This window comes from Grus americana, chromosome 1, assembly GCF_028858705.1.
Source record: "Grus americana isolate bGruAme1 chromosome 1, bGruAme1.mat, whole genome shotgun sequence".
Classification (NCBI taxonomy): domain Eukaryota; kingdom Metazoa; phylum Chordata; class Aves; order Gruiformes; family Gruidae; genus Grus; species Grus americana.
The window spans coordinates 102,531,602-102,550,650 of NC_072852.1; the positions used below are offsets into that span (position 1 = coordinate 102,531,602).

The 19,049-nt window shown below is 47.6% G+C and overlaps 1 protein-coding gene across 2 annotated transcripts; it reads left to right on the top strand.

The window, feature by feature from the left end:
• Positions 1-12,231, top strand: CD2 (CD2 molecule). 2 transcript variants are annotated; one of them, XM_054840398.1, is made up of 5 exons: positions 1-116; positions 2,775-3,077; positions 5,507-5,749; positions 9,181-9,300; positions 11,325-12,231. In XM_054840398.1, exons 1-5 carry the CDS (start codon positions 56-58, stop codon positions 11,531-11,533), a joined length of 936 nt encoding a protein of 311 aa, XP_054696373.1. In that variant the 5' UTR covers positions 1-55; the 3' UTR covers positions 11,534-12,231. The 2 variants fall into 2 exon arrangements, with proteins under 2 accessions (XP_054696373.1, XP_054696381.1); XM_054840406.1 differs by lacking the exon at positions 9,181-9,300.
• Positions 12,232-19,049: the final 6,818 nt, after the last annotated feature.

Below are 19,049 nucleotides of genomic sequence, written 5' to 3' on the forward strand. Positions count from 1 at the left end.
CCTGCCAGAAGCTATCATTAGACAAGGCGACACTGGATTTTTTTTGACCCTGAAAATGAACTTTAGGAGGATTTTCCTAGTCAAGTGCTTGCTGCTTTTATTTGCCAATGTAAAATGTGAGTTTTTCTTACTGGGTTTTTTTTGTTGGGTTATTTTTTTCTTTTTTGGGCTAGCATTGATAAAATTGCATTTTAAACTATTTACAACTTGGTGGGATGTTACTGATAAGAAACTAGTTCTACTTTCTCAATGAGTGAAAACCTTTGGGTTATTGCTATTATTATTTGATTTAATTTTCAGCTGGGGGGAGGGCAGGACCTTAGTTTCCTATTCCAGTTATAATAATCTGTAAACAGTTTCAGTTTTAAGTTAATGAGCCTTAATTTGACACATGTATAATGAGAAATGTCAGCATGCAGTTTTCTCTCTGCCCTCGAGGTAGCTTGTACTACACTAGAGATCCAGTTCACGGTGCATTATCACATGTAATTTCCTTTTCTTATCAAAAATGAGCAAATCTTTTGAAAGTGCAGATTATATTCTTCCATAAATATTAACAGGAAGAGTGATATATCTCAGTGTCTTCAGTAGAGTTGAAGAAGTCTAAGATGTGAAAACAGCAAGCAAATACATACATCTTTTATATTTTGCATATTATTGCTCTCAGTATTTTTTAAAATATTAATCTAAAAACTTAATGAAGGTGTTAACTCATAGATTAGAGAAGGTTATAAGAGACGGAGAAAATACAATCATGCATAGATATTTTTTTTCCTCTGTTCATTCCACTACAGATTGTACGTATGGCTGTTTAATGCTTTTCTTTTCCTCCAGAACAAAATTAATAGGTAAATAAGGAATTATTTTTTTAATTACATGATGTATAAAACATCTTCCCCAGCAGAAATGAAGATTATTCCCTTGAATGGAAAACTTGTTTCAAAGACTTCCTTACTTCTCTAAAGTTACTATGGGAGCTTTTAGTTTTAACTCTTTCTTGCGAGTGCAAGTGAGCTCTACGCTGCCAGTTCGCATCTTCCTGCCCCTTAGAGCGCATTTCAGTTGGCATTAGCAGAAATGTTGTTTCATTAGCTAAACAGATTTCTAGTATCATGTGTATGAGATACTTGGCTTTCCATTAGCAAGACTATGGAGATCAGATAAACATCCAGAGATGTGTCTAGGCGGTCGGTCCGCAGAGATGCCATTGAATTATCCTTGAAAACTTAGATTATTTTTTTTCTTTACTTCCAGATAGAAAAAATAAATGATAGTATCTGTTATGGAAATAAATCCTATTACTAGCTCTAAATACTAATGCGTGACTGAGCAGAAACAAGTATCAGAATTCAAATATTTCGGTATAATCTGTAATATCACCTACAAAGAGGATAGCTGCTTCCAAGGCTGTTTGGTTGATAGCCTGATTTCAGAATATTTCATTAGATATGTCAAATATGTTGTAAGAAATGCAATAGTGAAATAACAGCCTCTCCTTAGACTAGGGGTGAATTGCCAGAAGCACTTCAGTATTCATTTTCTTGTTGTGCAGAACTATTTTAGTTCTTTGATTATCTCTAATATTGTTAGTTTCATTAATTGGGAACTGGATTTCAGTTTCCCCTCTGTGATATAGTTTATCATTGTCCTAGATACCAGGAATGAAGGACTATAATAAAAATATGCATAAACATAGTTTTTCTCTCTGTTGGGAGAAAGGGCTTAAAATATGTAAAATTAGAGCAGAATCTGCTCTATCTGGTGATGTGAAGAGAAGTTTCTTCCTGACGATTGGCTTTAATTGAAGAGGAATGAATGTAAGAAAATGACAAATGAAATAAGCCGTGGCTCTGAGCACACATTCGATTATCAGTGAGCTTATCCCACCTGACACTTGTGAGCACTTTTCTGCCTCCTCCTGCAAATTTTCCACCTGCCACGGAGATGAGGACAGTACTTTACTCGAAGTGACCTCCCGACAAACTTTGGACTCCCAAGTCCCGGTTCACCAGAGATGGACCTTGCAAAGGCTGTGGAGCAGCCTGGAGGGGAGTGGGCAGGGCACCCAGGCGCAGCGTGGACTACATCATCTCCACTGGTAGTAACGTGACTGATGGTTAGCAGCCCTGGTTTCCTGAATATCCCCTTCAGCAGCCACAGGCTAAGTGCTGCCCAGTCCTAGTAGCAACTTTGGGAAGCACTTGTTCTGGAGAGGGGACCTGTCATCAAAGGAGACCTGCAAAGAGAAAAAACTTTTTTGGCTTTTGCTTATCTCCTACTGTCTCCAGTGCCTGACCAGTTCACAAGATGTTGTTAGCTGATTGTTTCTCCCCACCTTACTTGCCTCACCGTGATTCTGTGATACTAGTGATACTAGTCTGTGTTCTTGCTGTCCACAAGTGATGCTTGCAGGGATGGGTGCTCTGGGTAGCAGCCTGTGCCACGTGCAAAACACACCGAAGTGACCTTATTTTCAGGAAGGGTTAAGTTCAGGGGGAGCCATGAACGTTGGCAACCAAAATCACTCCAAATAAGTCAGCCAGAGTATAAGCCAGCTTTTGAAAGCCGGACTCTTAGCTTCCTCATCTCCCAGAATTAAACTGGGTGCTGATATTTATCTAATGAACAATCAAGGGGTGCTTTGGAGCAGGGGAAGAAAACAGCATCAGTAATGAAGAGAGGAAATTCAGAGGGGGTAGCAAGTGACAACCTTTTGGGTCACCACTGTGGCTACTGGCAGCACACTGACGGGCTGGCTGTGCTTCCCTTTACAGACTCCGTCACCAGCGAGATTTACATGGCCGTGAATGAGTCAGCTTTTCTCAGCATCACTGCTGCTGCTGCTGGGAAGGTATATGATGCAACATGGCTGAAAGACAAACAAAAGATGCTTCAGTTAAAAAATAACAAAGTTAAGTACTATGTGAACAAGGAGCAGTGCAGGTGTAAGATACTCCCAAACGGGACTCTGCAAATAGAGCGGGTGGTGAAAGAGGACAGTGGAAACTACACGGTGACGGTTTATCAGCAGGATGGAAAATTAAAGGCAGAAGAAGTTATGAAGTTCATCGTTCTGGGTGAGTTTTTGCTCTTACCATACCATTTCCAGCATAACCCTTGGTATTCCTGTGCTCTCCTACAGCCTACTCATTGCCCCCCTTTATGTTTTTGGGGGGACTTTTCCTCCTGCCACAGACAGCAGTCTGCCGCTCTTCTCTTGCTCCTACTGATGCCCTCTGGTCCCCTGCTTCTTTCTGGCTCCCCTCTTTGTCAGCCGCCAGGTTTCTACGTGTGCCCAAGCAAGCAGCCGTGACCACGTACGTGTTGGCAGCGGGGTGAGCGCGGACAGCCCGTATGCTGCAGCAGGGCAGGCGGTGCCGGGACCCCTCGGGCCCTGAGCTGGGGCAGCACCGCGTGAGCGGGGCTGTGCTCCCAGCAGCACCCTGCTTCCAAAAACCTCTTGTGGGAGTGCAGCAACCTACGTGAGGTACACCTGCGGCTGTGGCACTGTGCACTTCTGGCACTTCTGGTGCTATTTATAGGCAGTGAGTTATGACTTCTGGTCCCTAGCTACTGCTGCAGCAAGGTGAGCACCTTGTGTCGCATCTGCCAGCCTCCTGAGCAGAGGCCAGGTGGCACTAAATTCCTGTATTTAGGCAATGCGATCCCATTCCATTTTGCTCTAACGAAAAAAAGCCAGCAGTCATCTCCCCTGAGATACGCCACAATAGGAGTTGAATTTGCAGGGGAAGAGGACTCCTGCACCCTATCCTTGCATAACGTAACACAACAAATATGAAGATTGTGCTGTTCAAAGCACACTTAAGCACATGCCTGGGGATTTCAGCTACATGGGTTCAAAGCATGAGGGCAACCTCCATTCCTGTGCTGTATCTTCTCCTGAGACATCAGAGCAGTAGCAGCCCAAAGCTTTTGGGGTGAGTAGGGAAGAAGGGGTGGCTTTTCTGCACCTCTATGGATGCTGCCACCTCTCCAGACCGCTAAGCTGTTGGGCAGTGTGGGTTTTTTTCCTGACAAGAAGATGATTTTGCTGTGTCCTTCTTCAGCCACCACGCACACCTCTGCCAGCCTCCTGAGTTTGTGGGCACTAGCTGGCACTACAGAAATGATGCTTTGATAAAGCAGCAGCAGCAGCAAAGACAGCTGAAATATAGTTTCTGCACAGTGGGAGGCCCCATGGCTAACAGACTGCTGAGAAGCAAGGGTGTCCCACTACTCTGGGAATTATTATTACAAACTGTCTACAGATTCAGTAAGTCATCAGGGCCTGATGCTACTTACTTAGGCTTTAAGGCACCGAGATGTCATTGGGGTGTCCTGGGTTCAATTTCAGGTTAAGGTTGCAACCTAGCTATGTGCTGCATCATTTCATCTCCTGTGCAGCAGAGAGGTTGCCTTACCTCTGACAGCGGAAGTAACGTCTTTTAGTAACTGTCGGGTGCTAGAGTCATTTGTCAGATGGATTATACTTTGTTACTAGGGTTGGACAAACAGATGTTAAAAAAAAAAAAAGTTTAGATTATATCATCACACAACTCTATCACCAGGACCTGGACTTTGGTGTTTCACATTGAGGCGTTCCCCTGAATTACAGGTTACGGCTTGCAGAACGGGAGCGGGCTTAACAAGGAAAGGGTGGCTGCGGCTGTCACAGCTTGAACCTAGACTGCATTTGCTTATTGGCTTTAAAATTTATGTTCTCTATAACTTACGCTGCTTCTAACTAGAGGTGGCTCTGGCATGTTTTTGTTAAAAAAAACATGGTAAAAAAGGTAGAAATTAATTTTTTTTCCATCTGATGTCCCTGCCAGTTGTCCCTAGTTTAGGAAAGCCCTGCAGGCTTTTCAGGCTCTTTCAGTGCCACCAATGATAGAGAATCTGGAACAAAAAGGTAGATAGCTGTTTGCAGGACATAAAAAGAGACAGAAATCAGTTCTTTCTGTCACAACCTCATTGAGAGCTTAGAGGTGTCTGTTGTGTGTTTTCTGTTCTGTTTTTATGGGTTTTCATGCTGTGGCTGTCATGCTGGCTGAGTGTCCTTGGTAGTACATAAAGCATTGTGAGGAGCTGTTTGCCCTGTCTTCTCTCCTGATGGCCACAGGCAGATCAGATCCACCTTCATCTGCACCAAAACACTGGGGCCAGAGTTGGAGGGGGCTGTGGCTCCGAGTCTCTCCCATCTGCTGCCTACCCCAAAAACACAACTTCCTCCCCTTGTCTGGCTGGCTGGCTGGCTGTGAGCCGTGGTGATGCAGCTCTGCTTTGCTAGGCCAAATATGTAGGCTAATATACTGCATTTTCTTTATTATGGCCATGCTACTTCTGTAGTAGAGGTCTAATTTGGTCTTCATTCTTCTCTGGTGTCATTAGCTGGTGTTACTCCCTTACTGCTTATTGGGGGCTAATTTTCTGTTCTGCTTAATAATGGAGGTTTTCAAAAGGAGAAACCATTTCAGATGTGCCTGTCCCTTCTCTTCTTTTTCAGACCCTGTCCCTCAGCCAGTCCTCAGTGCTCAATGTGTTAATAAAACTGCAACTGTCATGTGTGAAGTGAAGCAGAAGACTAAAGATGAAACATTTTTAATGGAACTGACTCGAGATAAAAGCAAAAGCATGCAAAAGAATGCAACAAAGTTGGAATTGCACAGACAGCCTTCTGGGACATTCAGATGTGTTGTTAAGAATGAAGTCAGCAAAAAAACAGCTGAAAAACTAATTAAGTGTTCAGGTAAAAAAAAAAAAATCTGTTTTTGCTAGAATTCACTTGAGCAGACCCGCAAAGCCTGACACAGTTGCACGTATCTGTGGCACTGGTCCAGGCGCCAAGAGCATCGATGGTTCCTGGTACCCATCATTGCGAGTCTAACGTTGCTGCAGCTACTGGGAGCTGATGCTGCTGTGGTAGCTGGGATGTGCATCGTGCTTTCTGCTTGGCATTCCCCAGCCTTCTCACGTCTCCATCCTCCCCACCCTGCTGCTGCCTACCCCACTGCTACCCTTATGGCATCCCTGTTCTAACAGCAGCAGGATGTGAGGTGGGCCATGCTCCTCCTGTTCTCCTGCGGCTGGCCGTGTTTTCCCCTATGCTCAGCGGGGGTTGCTGGAAGATGAGGAGAGGTTTTTCTGGAGTCAAGAGCCTTGTGGGGGGCAGAGAGGCCCGCAGGGCGCACTGCAATGCTGCTTCCACCTGGGTGAAGTCTCCTGGGGGAAACTGCAGGCTGCCAGTGAGATCAGGCTGGTTGAGGGGTGAATGAAAGACAGAGAGATTCTTGCTCATCCTGTCATTTTCCGCTTCCCCTCTTCCCCCCCATCACTGCTGATTCTTCTCTCAAAAGTTGCCAAGGTATCTTAATAGACTCAAGTGGTGTCAGCCATCACTGTGGTAGACCAGTGAAGTAAAGGAGAAAGCAGGGAGGTGGGCCTCAAAGTGTTTTAATTGCACACAGCAATCTGCAAAAGGCAGAAAGAACTTCCTCCCTCATTTTTATCCTCCTTTATTCCTTCAAAGCTAGTGGTACTTCCCAAAGACTGACTTCAATCAACCAGTCCAAAGCCAAAGAGTTGATTTCAGTAAGATAGTATAAAACTACCCAAGCTACCACAACATAAATTAACAGCTTATTTTTGGAAAATACGGCTTGGGATCATCTCCTAAGTATATGAAGCCATGGCGCTGATTTCAGGGGATTTGCTCTTGATTTACATCCTCATGGCAGGGAAATCAGTTGCACGTTATTTTTCCTCCTCTCCATGACCATACATATGAAGGTGGTGGTTGCTCGCTACAAGTGGATGTGGATGGGTGCTCTCACAAGAGGAAAAATAAGCTGCTTGGACTCTCCAGCTTGGCCTAGAAATCAGGAGGGAAGTTACAGAGAATTTAGCCGAGCTTTGGGGCTGCATGGCTCAAATGTACCATGGATTTTCTTACTCATTTGAAGCATCATCTTTCTAAACCACAAACGCAGCAAAAAACCTGAAGGAATTGCATTTTAAATGGGCAGAGTCATGCTGAAAATGATCAGATAGGCAAAAGAAGTCATCGCTCTACCCCATAAAAGTATTGAAAGTTAAGGTAAAAAACAATGTGTTGTGGTGTTCAGCTGAAACGTAATATTTCCAGTGTAGTACTGGGGAAAAGTCTTTGAATTTGCTGGGCTTGGGTTCATCCCACCTAACTGTGAGCACTTAAAGCACTTGCTTGGTCTAGATTCCCGCTAGAGCTAGTGGAGAGTGGGGGGCGGCCATGAGAGTTGGGTCAGTATTTTCAATTTCCAGCTATTTCTGCCACAGCAAATTTAAGGAAAAGTCCAAGTCCCAAGGCCAGCCCACAGTGTGAGAAGGGAGGGAGCAAGCCTGAAGGTATAGAGGCCTTACTGAGGCGATCCAAGTTCTGCTGTGGCTGACTGAAGGGCAAAGAGCCAAAGGATGGGGTGGTCCCTGCTCTCCTCTGCAGACCTGGCCTCCTGAAGGATCCCACTGATGCCTAAAATAGCAAAAAAAAAGGGTTGTTTTCTGCTGCACGAGTGCCTGTCCTGATGACCAATGCTCAGCCTCGTTGGTGTTGGGAGGGGGCTGAGGCACAGGATGTAGCATGGACTTTGGAGCCAGGCGTGAAAACATGCTGATGGATTAGCTCTATTTAAGGCTGGGCAAACTAGCCTGAAGATGTTGTCTTAATGAGGAAATGTGGGCTGGAGCTGGCCATCCCAGGGCAAGCATGGGCCTGCCTGCATTGCTGATGTAGGCAAGCATTAGCCATCAGCCAGATAGTTTGTTTTCACTTCTCACCCTTCAGAAGTGCTCTTATTTCACAGGGTGAGTTGGGTGGGAGAGTTTGTTTTTTCTCAAATTATTAACAGAGAAAGAAAATGTTTGCCACACTGGTCTTTCAGGTACAAATATAGCATTTCTTAGGTACCAAAAAAAAAAAAAACCACTAAAACCATGCAGCACTACCCTTCATACTCAAACTGAAAACCCCTCAGACCTTTCTGTGTGGCAGCAAGACTCTACCAGCTCCATAGTAGATAAAAAATCCCTCAGCTTCCAGTCAAACCTCCTTCCAACCCTGCTGCCCTCCATGAACATCTGGTCTTGCATTCGAGGCTTATCACCTTGAATTTTGACCTTTAGCAGGCAAGGAATGCTTCAGGTGGGCTTCAGCTCAGCTAACTTTTCATATAAGCGTAACTATATGTGAATCTACCTGGGCTCACCTTACAGTCAGCTGGGAGAAACAGGCATGGAAAGTACAAAATACACCTCAGTGTAACACTGGCAGCTAAAACAGTTGCGAAGAACCACATCATTGAGGGTACTCGTCTTTTTTTCCACTGGGGCAGCCCAGGCTGATGGTGGCATTTATACTGTAGATATTTTAGCTTTGGTGTCATCACTCTTTGCCCTCCATGTGCATGCCCAGTGAATTTCAAGGATGGTACCAGTGGTGTCATCCCCTTTGGAGCTTTGTTCCCCAAGAAGCCAAGGAAGGTGCACTTCTGCTGGGTTCAGCTCCACAGCGCCAGTGCTCGAGCGTGAATACTGAATGCCAGGAGGACAGCCCAAGCAGGAGGTGGCGAAGGAAGGCCAGCATCCAGCAAACCTTATCTAGCAAAAATAAGGAACACTCATATAAATTTTTGTTTGCCAAGCAAACTGAACTCTTGTTTTGAAACTGTGGGATGTTTTGTTATGTTCTTTTCCTTTTTGCCATTTTTTTAATTTGTGTACAGCCAAAAATTGAAGAGGAAGTACCAAAATACTATGAAGCAAGCTAGTCTCAGTGTTTTCAGCTCAGTAAGAAGTACTTAAAAAGTTTATTTTTGTTAGATGCTGAGCACTGTCTGGATGCTCGTTGTCCTTAAAAGGGTCCGTTGCTAGCAGGAACAGGGCATTTGTGGTAATTTAAATAAGATGAACAGGCACACATGAATGCTCTGGTTTCAATTTTCTGCAGAACTTGAATCCATTAGGGAGCAATCAAAATTCTCCATAATGAGGACCTGCAACTTTCTGCTGTGTACAGAGAAAAGGCAAAGGGTGGACTCTGTCACTGAGACTGCCTTTACAGTCAATGCAGGAAAATACAGAATTCTAGGTAGATGTTGTGCAAGTTATTTCTTTCTCTCTAACATCCTCTTTCATTCCCTTAACTAGAGCTGCTGGAGCTTTATCTCATCTTAAGCATAGCAGGAGGTGCAATCTTCTTTGTCATCCTCGTGATTTTGCTTATTTACTGTATCAGGAAGAGGAAAGCAGAAAGGCTTGAAGGTGATGGTAAGTGTTTAAGAGGCTTTATGAGGCTATCCAGCCACCTAAAATCTTCGAGCTTCCTGCTGAGAGCACCCCTGTGGGCAGGAGCATGCTCTCTGCCTTGGCATGAGCAAGAACCTGTTTTTGGCATATGGTGAATCTCAGCAGATTGGTTTCTGATATGTGCTTTGAACAAAAGAATTCTTGTTCTTAAGCCATTTTGTTTATTCATGGGAGAAGAATTGCTCCTCAAAAGCTCAGCCAAGGCCACCAGTCATGAGCGTCCGTGGGGCTAAAGCATACCATTAGATATCCCGTCAGCAGATTTTTTTTTCATTGAATTTATATGGCGAAAAATTAAGATCCTTGAAATTATTAGTCACATTTGGAAACATTATAGATAGCGAGGAGGGGCAAGGACTCAGCTTTTCTGTGAGTTTCCTCAGGCATCTCACAGAACTTGTCCCCTCTACAAAACAATGTCCTTAGAGGCCTCTCAACACTGGAGATCCAACTTGGGACACTTTAAAGAGTTGAAGTTTTCAGAGGTGGGAGAGATTTCATCTGTTGTCCAAATTCATGCCTCTACGACCATAGGAAATGCTCTGCCAGAGTCTTCTCTCAGAGTGGGCGTTCAGTCTTGATGGAGAAGTTGCCTTGAATTACAACCTGGGCATCGCTGCTAGTTTGGGTGGACAGAAGATACTGAGCTGCTACTCAGGCAGATTATCTGGCCCACCTGGAAGGGGAGTCTAAAGCAGGAGGGAGGTCAACCTGCAGCCAGGGGAGCACCTTGGGTGGGCGTTAAAGGCTTGTTTCTGAGTCCTGACCCCACAAACTGTGTCAGGCTTCCTGTGTGATCTCAAGTAACAGCTAGTCAGTTCTCGAGTTACAAAATGGGAGTAAAAGCTCCTTTGTACACCACAACGGTCTTTGTCAAGACAAAGAGGACAATGCTTGAAGGAACCTCAGCTGATACCTCAAAGGTGCCAGTGGTCAGGCTGAGAAGAAGGGTGAGCATGACCGGTTCCATGGCCGAGGGGAGCACAACCTCACTGCACCTTACCATGGGTAACTTGCCATGGCCCTCCTGCTGCCCCCGAAATTAGGAACATGAAGAATAGGCAAGTGCTTTTCCCGTTCTCTGGGAGAGCTCACCAAAGTGCAACCACGGGATGTCATCTCAGAAGGTTTGCCATAGCTTGTGAGCACAATGCCAGTGTGAGCATAGCCATCTGAGTGTTATTTTACATTATGTCTGTTCTTGTTTGAGTGGGATACATTACTCCCTCAGTTGTGCAGTGATAGCATATTCTCACTTCTTGGGTCTGGATTCAGCAAGAATGAAGAAAAAGAGAAGTCTGGGAAAATGCAAACTAATATAAGAGGGTGAATAGCCTCTTTGAAACAGTTTGGTATGTGCTTAAGGCCATTTCAGTGTCCCAAGAGGTAAATCCCTCAATCTCTAAGTTAAGCTGATTGACATTTCAGAAATTATGAGTCAGTGATCAAAAGTCAACTGGCACAGATTTACTTCTTCTACGTGTGGGAAAATTAATGCTGGCAAAATGGACCTCTGCTTCCAGGTGCCTGAAAATCCCAGCATGGATAGTGGCAGAGTGCTTTGATGTTGCTTCCTGGGGTTACATCTCACTTTCCCTCTAGTGGCCCGTTTCCAAAAGAGGACAGAGCAGCTCGGGCTGGGGGTGTCCATCGGTGACCACTGGGGCTGGTTCCCCCAACACAGAGAGGGCAGAGCTGCCCCAAACCCCACCCCACCCCCCCCGTACCTTGACCTCAGCCAGGCAGCTGAAAGGCTTTCAGGTTTGCCCAGGGTGCACAGGGAGAGGTGATTTTGGTTGCTCCACTGGAGTAGCAGGAACACCTGCTAGTGACAGTGGCCTTCCAGGTAAAACCAATATTTGACTTTTTCTTGTTTGGGCCAAGCACTTTTCCCTGGCTGTTTGACATCTGCTTAGATTTTGAGTGTGTGATTGTGATTTGTGATAGCAAATGTGCCTGATTTCTGGCTCCTTCTGTTGTTGCAGAGGAGGATCGAAAGATGCATGCTTGCCAGACGGACAGTGAAATGGTGGTGCGGGAGCTCCCTCAGCCGCAGTGCAACCCTACCCCGAAGCAGCTGCGTGTGCAGCAGCGGCCGCTGCCGCAGCCCCACGTGCTGCAGCAAGCACAGCCCCCACGGCCCAGACCCCGCACTCAGCAGCGGACACCACACCATTCAAGAGAAAGACCTTGAACCTGGGAGGAACAGTGGTCTCTCTGCTGCACCATTCACCGGGAAAAGAAAGTTTCCAATAGTCAAGAACCCCTCCTGCCCAGCCTTGTGTAATGCTCAGCTATGAAACGGCAGCTTTCGTTGCAGAAAACTTAGAGCATCAAATGGAGATGAAAAGACGCAGTGGAGGAGATTCAAGGTGATGGGCATTCAACCCTGTGGCCATTTTTCTTCAAGTGTCTCTGTGTTAGGGTATGGAGCATTCAGCCTTGAAACCTGTGTCTTTCTGTGGTTCACTTGTTTTTACCGCACCTTTTTGTCTTCATGCTTTTTGGATGGATTATGTCAAGAAGAAGCTAAACCTCTAGTGAGACGACATGGCCCTAAGGATCTTATAGGGTTTTGCGATGTATCTTTCCTTTCTCCTGCCACACGTTAGGACAACCCTCTGCTTCAACATCAAATGTATGACCTCCTGGATCAAAAAAATAGTTGTATGTAATTAAATGCTTGTCTGAAGTCGAAAGAATTGGTGTCATCTAATGCGGAGAAGAAAATACTGAAAGGAGATGTGAGAGTCTTGAAGCATGCATGTGGGAAAAACGCAAGTGGGAAAGGAGTGAACTTCTCATTTTCTCTACTGTGTTTAGAACAAGAAACCATGGGCTTAAATTGCAGGAATGGAGATTTAGGTCAGGATTTCTTTTTTTTTTTTTGGGGGGGGGGGGCAAAAGTACTGAAATAGATTTCTGGGAGCGGATCTCCATCGCTGGGAGTTTCAAAGAGTGGATGAGGCAACCATCTGAGAGCCATCTTCATCCTGCAAGGGCCAGGGGAACGTGCTACATGGCCTCTCCAAGGACTGTTTCAGCTCAGTTTTCTGTGACTCCTTGCTGGCAAATAAAATGGAACTTTATTCTCAGCATAGGTCTGTTTGGCTATTTAGACAATTTTTTTTTGTCATGGAAGACATCTGGTATCCATTGGCTCATGAAACAAGTGTTACAAACTGCCAAGCAGTCTGATTACTTGTGGTATTGTCTGAATTGTCATGGCTTTTCATCGTAGGGCCATCGTGTGTCCCTTGATTTTGCTGGTAAGCACCTCATGTATAACCAGGTGATGATAGAGAACTACTGAGAGATCTCCCTCCCAAAGGGAGAGGTTGGACTACAATAACTGCGCATGCATCACCCTCCATGTGCTGGAAAAACACTGCTTGCTCCTCTGGTCCTTGGAGATGTTCGTAAGTGCCTCTATGGGACAGCTGAGGAGCCAAGAGAGGACAGACCTTCTCGGAGCAATGTCTGAAAGGGTACACTGGCCCATCTGGTGTAAGAGGCGGTGCAGGTGGAGGAGGAGAACTGCAAGAGCCACAGAGCACGAGACATCCAGCTAGCATGTTGTCACGTTAGGCAGAAGAATGTGTAGTACCTCTTTCAGGCTTGTCTATCCTACGTATGCCAGGGGAGTTAAAATGACCATCCTTTGTTTCTCCTCAGAAATGTGACTATTTTTATCTTAAGGTACAAGGGTAGGGAGGTAACTTGTCAGGGAGAAGGAGGTCTCTGCCTCCTCCAGATCTCAGTCACTTTGCTTGAACTCCGACAGTGGACACAGCCCTGGGAGTGTCACTTGCTCTCGCCTTAGCTTTCTGCAGCTTGTTTTAGGGCTTTCACTATTTAAAGTTGCATTTAGTAAACATTTCATGGTTCATTTTGTAACATATGCTATTATCCCTGTAGCGAATGAATAAAGATGAGAGTGGGTGCAGAGAATCTTAGTTCACACCTGTGCTGGTACTTCAGTATCTGGATCTCACCTTGGAACAAAGGAGAGAAGAAAAACATTTTGGTCCCTGAGCCATGGAAACACGGATGCAAGAGGTGTCGCACCAATCCCCGGGAGGTACTGGCTGCCACCTGAGTGCTTGGGTCGGTGTGGGTGAGCACAGCCACCATGCCTGCCTGTCCCACGTGGCTGGAGCTTTGTCAGTGCCCTCTCCAGAGCAAGCAGCTGAGCTGGGACTCCTCTGTGGTTATGGGAGCACTGGTCCTTCCTGGGAGAGAGGGAGGGTTGCTGGGACCTGAGGAGGAGGGTGGGATTCTCCTGGGAACCCCTGCCACTGAATAGTGCTCTCTGTGCGCAGAGAGCTGCAGGAATGCTTTGGAGATGCTCCTTCCCCACCGCAGAGGCTTGGTGAGCTCCTGTCATACCTCTGAGAGACCCTTCTGGACTTCTCACCAGCTGCTGCCCCAGGCCCTCCTTTGCCTGGGGCTGATGCTGGTGCGGTGACACCCACCACAGGACCTTGAAGGGGGCACCGGTGCGTGAGGTGGTGCCAGGGTGACTCTGGCCCAGCACAGAGGTGTGCTCGCTCTTCTGGCAAGGAACTGCAGCTAAGTCATGCCCAGGGTAGGAACGGGAGTGAAGAAGCTTTTCTACTGTTGATCACAAACTGGGTTCAAATCTGCCCTCAAGACTGGGCTCAAGACCACCCTGTGAACCATGGAAACCTCTGTTGTCTCAAGCTTAAGGCGTGTGAGGGCTGAGCGCGCCCCAAAGCTGCCCTTGGATCTCCTTCCTGGGGAGCGGGGCTGCCAGCGGGCACCCCGAGTACAGGGCAGGACAGAGGCCACAACAGTGGGCACGAGTGAAGTGCGGCGGTGCGTGCTTTAATGCTGCTGTAACCATGGGCTGAGATAAGCACTCTCAGCCTCTGTGCAACTCACCAAGGTCTTCTCCAGGTTACTAGACCCTTTTCAGCTAAATGTTTCTCTCTTATGTGCTAAGAAGCTCAAAGCTGAATAAAAAGAGTTGAATTTAGCCCTGCTGGGTGGATTTACACCAAAACACAGTCCTCTCTCAGGCAGACAAGAAAATACTATGAGCACAGAGTACCCTTGCGCAATAGGAGTCTCATCAGGGCAATGCTTATTTTTGATCGACACTTATTTTTTTGATAGTCACCATTGGTTTTGCGATGTCTCACGTTTGTTCCTCATGCACTGCAACGGATGATACCTGTACAGTCCTGAGTTCTACCTGGTGCCTACTTGAAAAGTTAGCAATTTTTCTGCATGTGTGTACTGGAGCATTCAGATCTCGAGTTTTTATGCTGTAGAGGATGTTTCAGTTCTGGAAAATGAACTGACAGTGAGACCTAAGAAATAACAGGAAGTGCTCAGCTCTGGTGATACTTGCTGCAATCTTTCTTGGTTCTTTTTTCGTAGACAATGTCATGTACCAGTGAGTAACACAAGTTGAAGTGCTTTTTCCCAGTTTTACTTAAGGGATTTGAGATGAGGGCTGACATGCTGAGCCGTGCTCTGTAAGGATGTTGGCTTGTCCTCCCAGATCGGAGAGATGCAGTTTTTGCTGCCTAGGTGTTAGCAGGGATCAGTTTCGCTTGGCGATATGCTGCGGAGACAGCGTTGAAGGAATGGGAGGAAAGTGCAGACCCGTGATCCAAGCAGGTCCGTAGTCGTGCTGTGGTCCTGCAGCACTCGCCGGTTGTGCAATCTGAGTAGGTACCCAAAAGAGCAATGGTTGGTTGTACAGAAGATACAAATCTTCGATCCCAGTCTTAATCCACTTGACATCAGCAGCCCTGGGGGCCAAACTTGGCCTTTCTAGTAAAGTAGACGAGACCTGCTTGTGTCTCAGTCAGGCATTAGCCAGTCCAGAGGGAGGGTCTCTTGCTTCTGGCACAGGCAGTGCTGGAGCCAGTTAGATAATTTCATTTCCAAAATAAAATTTTCAGTCTGTAAAAGGTCAACTAGGAGACCATGACTCATTCAAATGTCTTTTTTGGAATGTTTGCCAAAATGATGCTATGGGGAAAGGACATGGATTTCATCCTTATTCTGCAACAAATCTTCAAGCTGTGATGCAGAGATAAGCCCCATCTGGGACTAAGTTGCCCATCAGCTCCATTCTCCATTCTGACAGACAGGGCATCACCTCCTCAGCCATGCCAAAACCTTGCAAAAAGCTTAAGAAGTGCTGGGTTTGTCTTTCAAACTGTAGTCCTCCGTGGGGTGCGCTATGGATGATAGGCAGGAGCAGAGCTCAGCTGGGTGGATGAGGTGCTCCACCAATGCTCCTTGCAGGTGCCAGCTGTGCAGTGAGCAGGCTGGCATGGCTGTCACCTTCTGATCCCCAAACTGGTCGATGGTCACCCTGGACCCTGAGGGACTGAAGGGCTTGTTCACGTGCTGTGAGTGATAATGTAAGAGATCTGGCCTCAGAATTTTTGGACAAGGTTGGTTTCTAGGAGCTATCAGGCTTGTGAAATAAGCCTATCTCGTGCTGTGGGAAGAAAGACAAGAGTTAATTGAAGGAGAGCACAGCAAGCAGCCCTATGATGGTGAAGTGGTCTCCTGGCCTCCTCTCTCACCCTCATCTCGGAGGAGGGATGCCACATCCAGCCCTCTCCCCCTACAGTGCTCCTTCCCTCCCTGCAGGTGGGAGTTTACGAAAGCGCCTTTTCCCATCCTCGCAGCCTGGCTGCTGCCTTGAGCCACGGATCAGCAGAGGCCATGGGAGCGCTTCCCTCCCTCAGGGGTGCAGCTTTAGCCTTTACACTTGCAGAGGGTTGGCAGAGCAGCTGCTCAAGGGGTCTCTGATGCTCACCCCAAACTAAAATTCCCCTCTGCCCTGCTGCTGGCGAGAGGGCGAGCTGAAGCTCTGTGGGCAGAGGGTGAAGTCACTGTCCCAGCACAGCTGGGGCTGATTTGCCATAGCTGGGCTCCAAGCACCATCTGCCAAGAAAGAAGCTACCCCTGACATGTCTGTCCTGAAAGGCCAGGAAGGAGTCGACACCCCAGTTACCTCCCAGCTCCCCTTTGGAGGGGAGGATGGCAGTGAAAGTAAGAAACTGAGCAAAATTTCTCACTCTTTGTGGATTCTCCTGGCTGGGCAAACAACCCCAAGCCGGTGAGGATGCAAACCTACAGCCCCCTCACCAGAATTTCTTCTCCTTGGTGAGGGGTAGCTGCTCTCACCCAAGAACAGCAGGGACCCAGACGAAGGAGCCTTCCCAAAGCCTGTGGCAGGGCAGCACAACATGGCTGCTGGTCCCCTTGATCTTCTGCTGCAACTGGGAAGGTGCAAAGTGGGGGAGCTGTGGGGAGAGAGGAGCAGGAGTGTGAGCAGCTACCTCACGTTGGGATCAGTATGGGCATCTGCCAGCTACTGCCTGGGGCTTCTCAGTAGGGATTTGGGGAGGAGGAGGACAGGATGAGCTGAGGTCACCCAGGGAATAAGCCAGGCTCTGTGTATGTAGCACACTGGACAACAGGGCAGGTGGAGAGGGATGGGCAAGCACAGAAATGGTTGCTTGAGAAAATGAACTGTATGACCAGGAAGCAGGATTTGAGTCACATAACTTTATCATGCTCGCAGTCCTGGGATGGGGCTTCTCTTTCTGTGAAGAGCTCTCATCTTTGGGCAGGGGAAAAGCATTGCATGCCTTGCTGGGCCTCCTGCTTCTCCCTCCTTTCTTAATCCCAGGACCAGCTGCCTTGTGCTCACCTCCGGCAACACTTCCCCAGGCAGCACTACTGCAGCATTACTTTCTATTCTAGCTTTCCTTTCATACAAAACATCCGCTCTGGGCGGTTTATTTTTCCTCTTTGTATGATACCTCAGCAATCCACCTATGCACACATCAGTCTAAGAACACTGTGCGTGCCAAGAGCGAGGAAAGGGGACTTCCAAGGTACTCTTGTGGCTTCAGAGCACGGTTCCTCTTCATCTTGCTTGCTCCAGGAAGCCCCGCTCCAGGTCGCTTTGCTGTTGTCAGCCGTTGCCGTCAGGAATGATCCCTGGCTCCGAAAGGATTGAAGAAGGGTATGTCTCTTTGCAGAGGAGGCAGCTATTGCTGCTGCCTGCCATGTGAGGTGCACAGCTGATGCTGATGCTGACTCTCCGTTTCCAGAGTCTCACTGGGCACACAGTGAGCCCTGTCTCCCGAGAGCCCCTGGTGCCGGCAGGTCCTGCTCTCCCTCCTCCAGCACCTGCATCACCGGAGTAAGCTGGGAATTTGATGCAAGCGCATGCAGAGGGAAGGAGAGGGCAAAAGCTAGGGAAGACAAATGACTGAGGCGACATTTGATTCTGCCCACCTGGCTGTCAGCTGCACCGACCACCAGTGCCTCGTGTGCCTTTGTTTTGGGTGATATTGTTAGACAGTTTCTGTCTCCAATGCCTCTGAAATGTAGTTTTTGAGATAACAGGAAGAGATAACCCCACAGCAGAGACGCTATCCGCATTGTAGTGCTCATTGGTTGCATTTCCCACACGCTTTCTCTGCCTTCATAACAACAGCAGGCAAGCATTTCAGGTTGCTGCCTGCCCTCCCACACAAATACCTGCTTTTATTTCCAGCCCTTCTGGGTGGCATGGGGCATGTGACCGAGCGCAGTGCAAAGGCAGGGGGGTGAGAGTAGAGATGTGCGTGGCACGGGCACTGCTGACAACTGGAGGGGAACAGCTCTGAAACAAAACCATCAGCAGGCACCCCAAAACTGCATTTCTATGCTTACCACTCCCTGGCTGAACACCAGTGAAATGGGGACAGGCGGTGAGGCCGGTGTATTAGGACAACTGGCCCTTGAAGAGCCTCACACTGAAATGTAATGCTTGCTGGGACAGTCTGGGACTGCTGCTGTTAGCAGCTGGAGTCAGAAAAAACCCTCTTCCTCTGTTAAAGGCAAGCTGAGCTTTCCCATGAAGAATGGGAATTAAATGAAGGGATGCTTGTATGCCAACAAGTTCCTATGTAAGGGTGCTCTGGTCTCCAGCTTCTCTTCCACAAAACATGCATGCACCTCACTTGCTTCCATGATGAGCTCTTCCCAAAACCTGCTTCAGTCCCTTCCCCACTTGATTGGGTGCCCCAGAGCCCCCTGTGTTTGCTGCCAGGGTCACCGGAGGGTCCTGCTGGGCAGCAGCTCGCTAAGCTCCCTGCCCTGGAAAGGAGCTCTGTGCCAGAGGCTGGGGGCTTGTCCTGCGCTGCTCTTACTCCTGACCTCTCATCTCACTCTGACGGTGTGTCCTGTCGCTCGGTGGCTCTCCCTGCCCTGAGCTCCAGGCAGATGGCAAGCCTGGGAGAGCAAGGGTGGTCTGTAGGCTTGGGATGCTACTGTGGTGTTCCTGTTCATATTCCTGCTGCAGACGGGGTCCTGATTTCTCCTCTTGTCTGAGAAAGGAGTACTTGCAGGCATCGTTTTGTGCTTTTCCATTTCTCTTTCCTGAAGGTTTTACAGCTGTTAAATGCACCACCTGAGGGAGCCATGTCTCCAAGAATGGCTGTACAATGCTGGGCTGTATGAACGACTGTACAGCCAACAGGCTGTACAATGCAAGGATGACTGCAAGGCCCACCAGCTGCAGGCGCACCAGTCACTGTAGCAGCCAAAATTGGCTTCAGTGTGATTTCAGTAGCCAGGGCCAGTGTGAGTGAATAGCAGAATGAGGATGTGGTTCCTATTGCAGGGGAAGTGCCTGTATCTAAAACCCAAACTCAACCAGC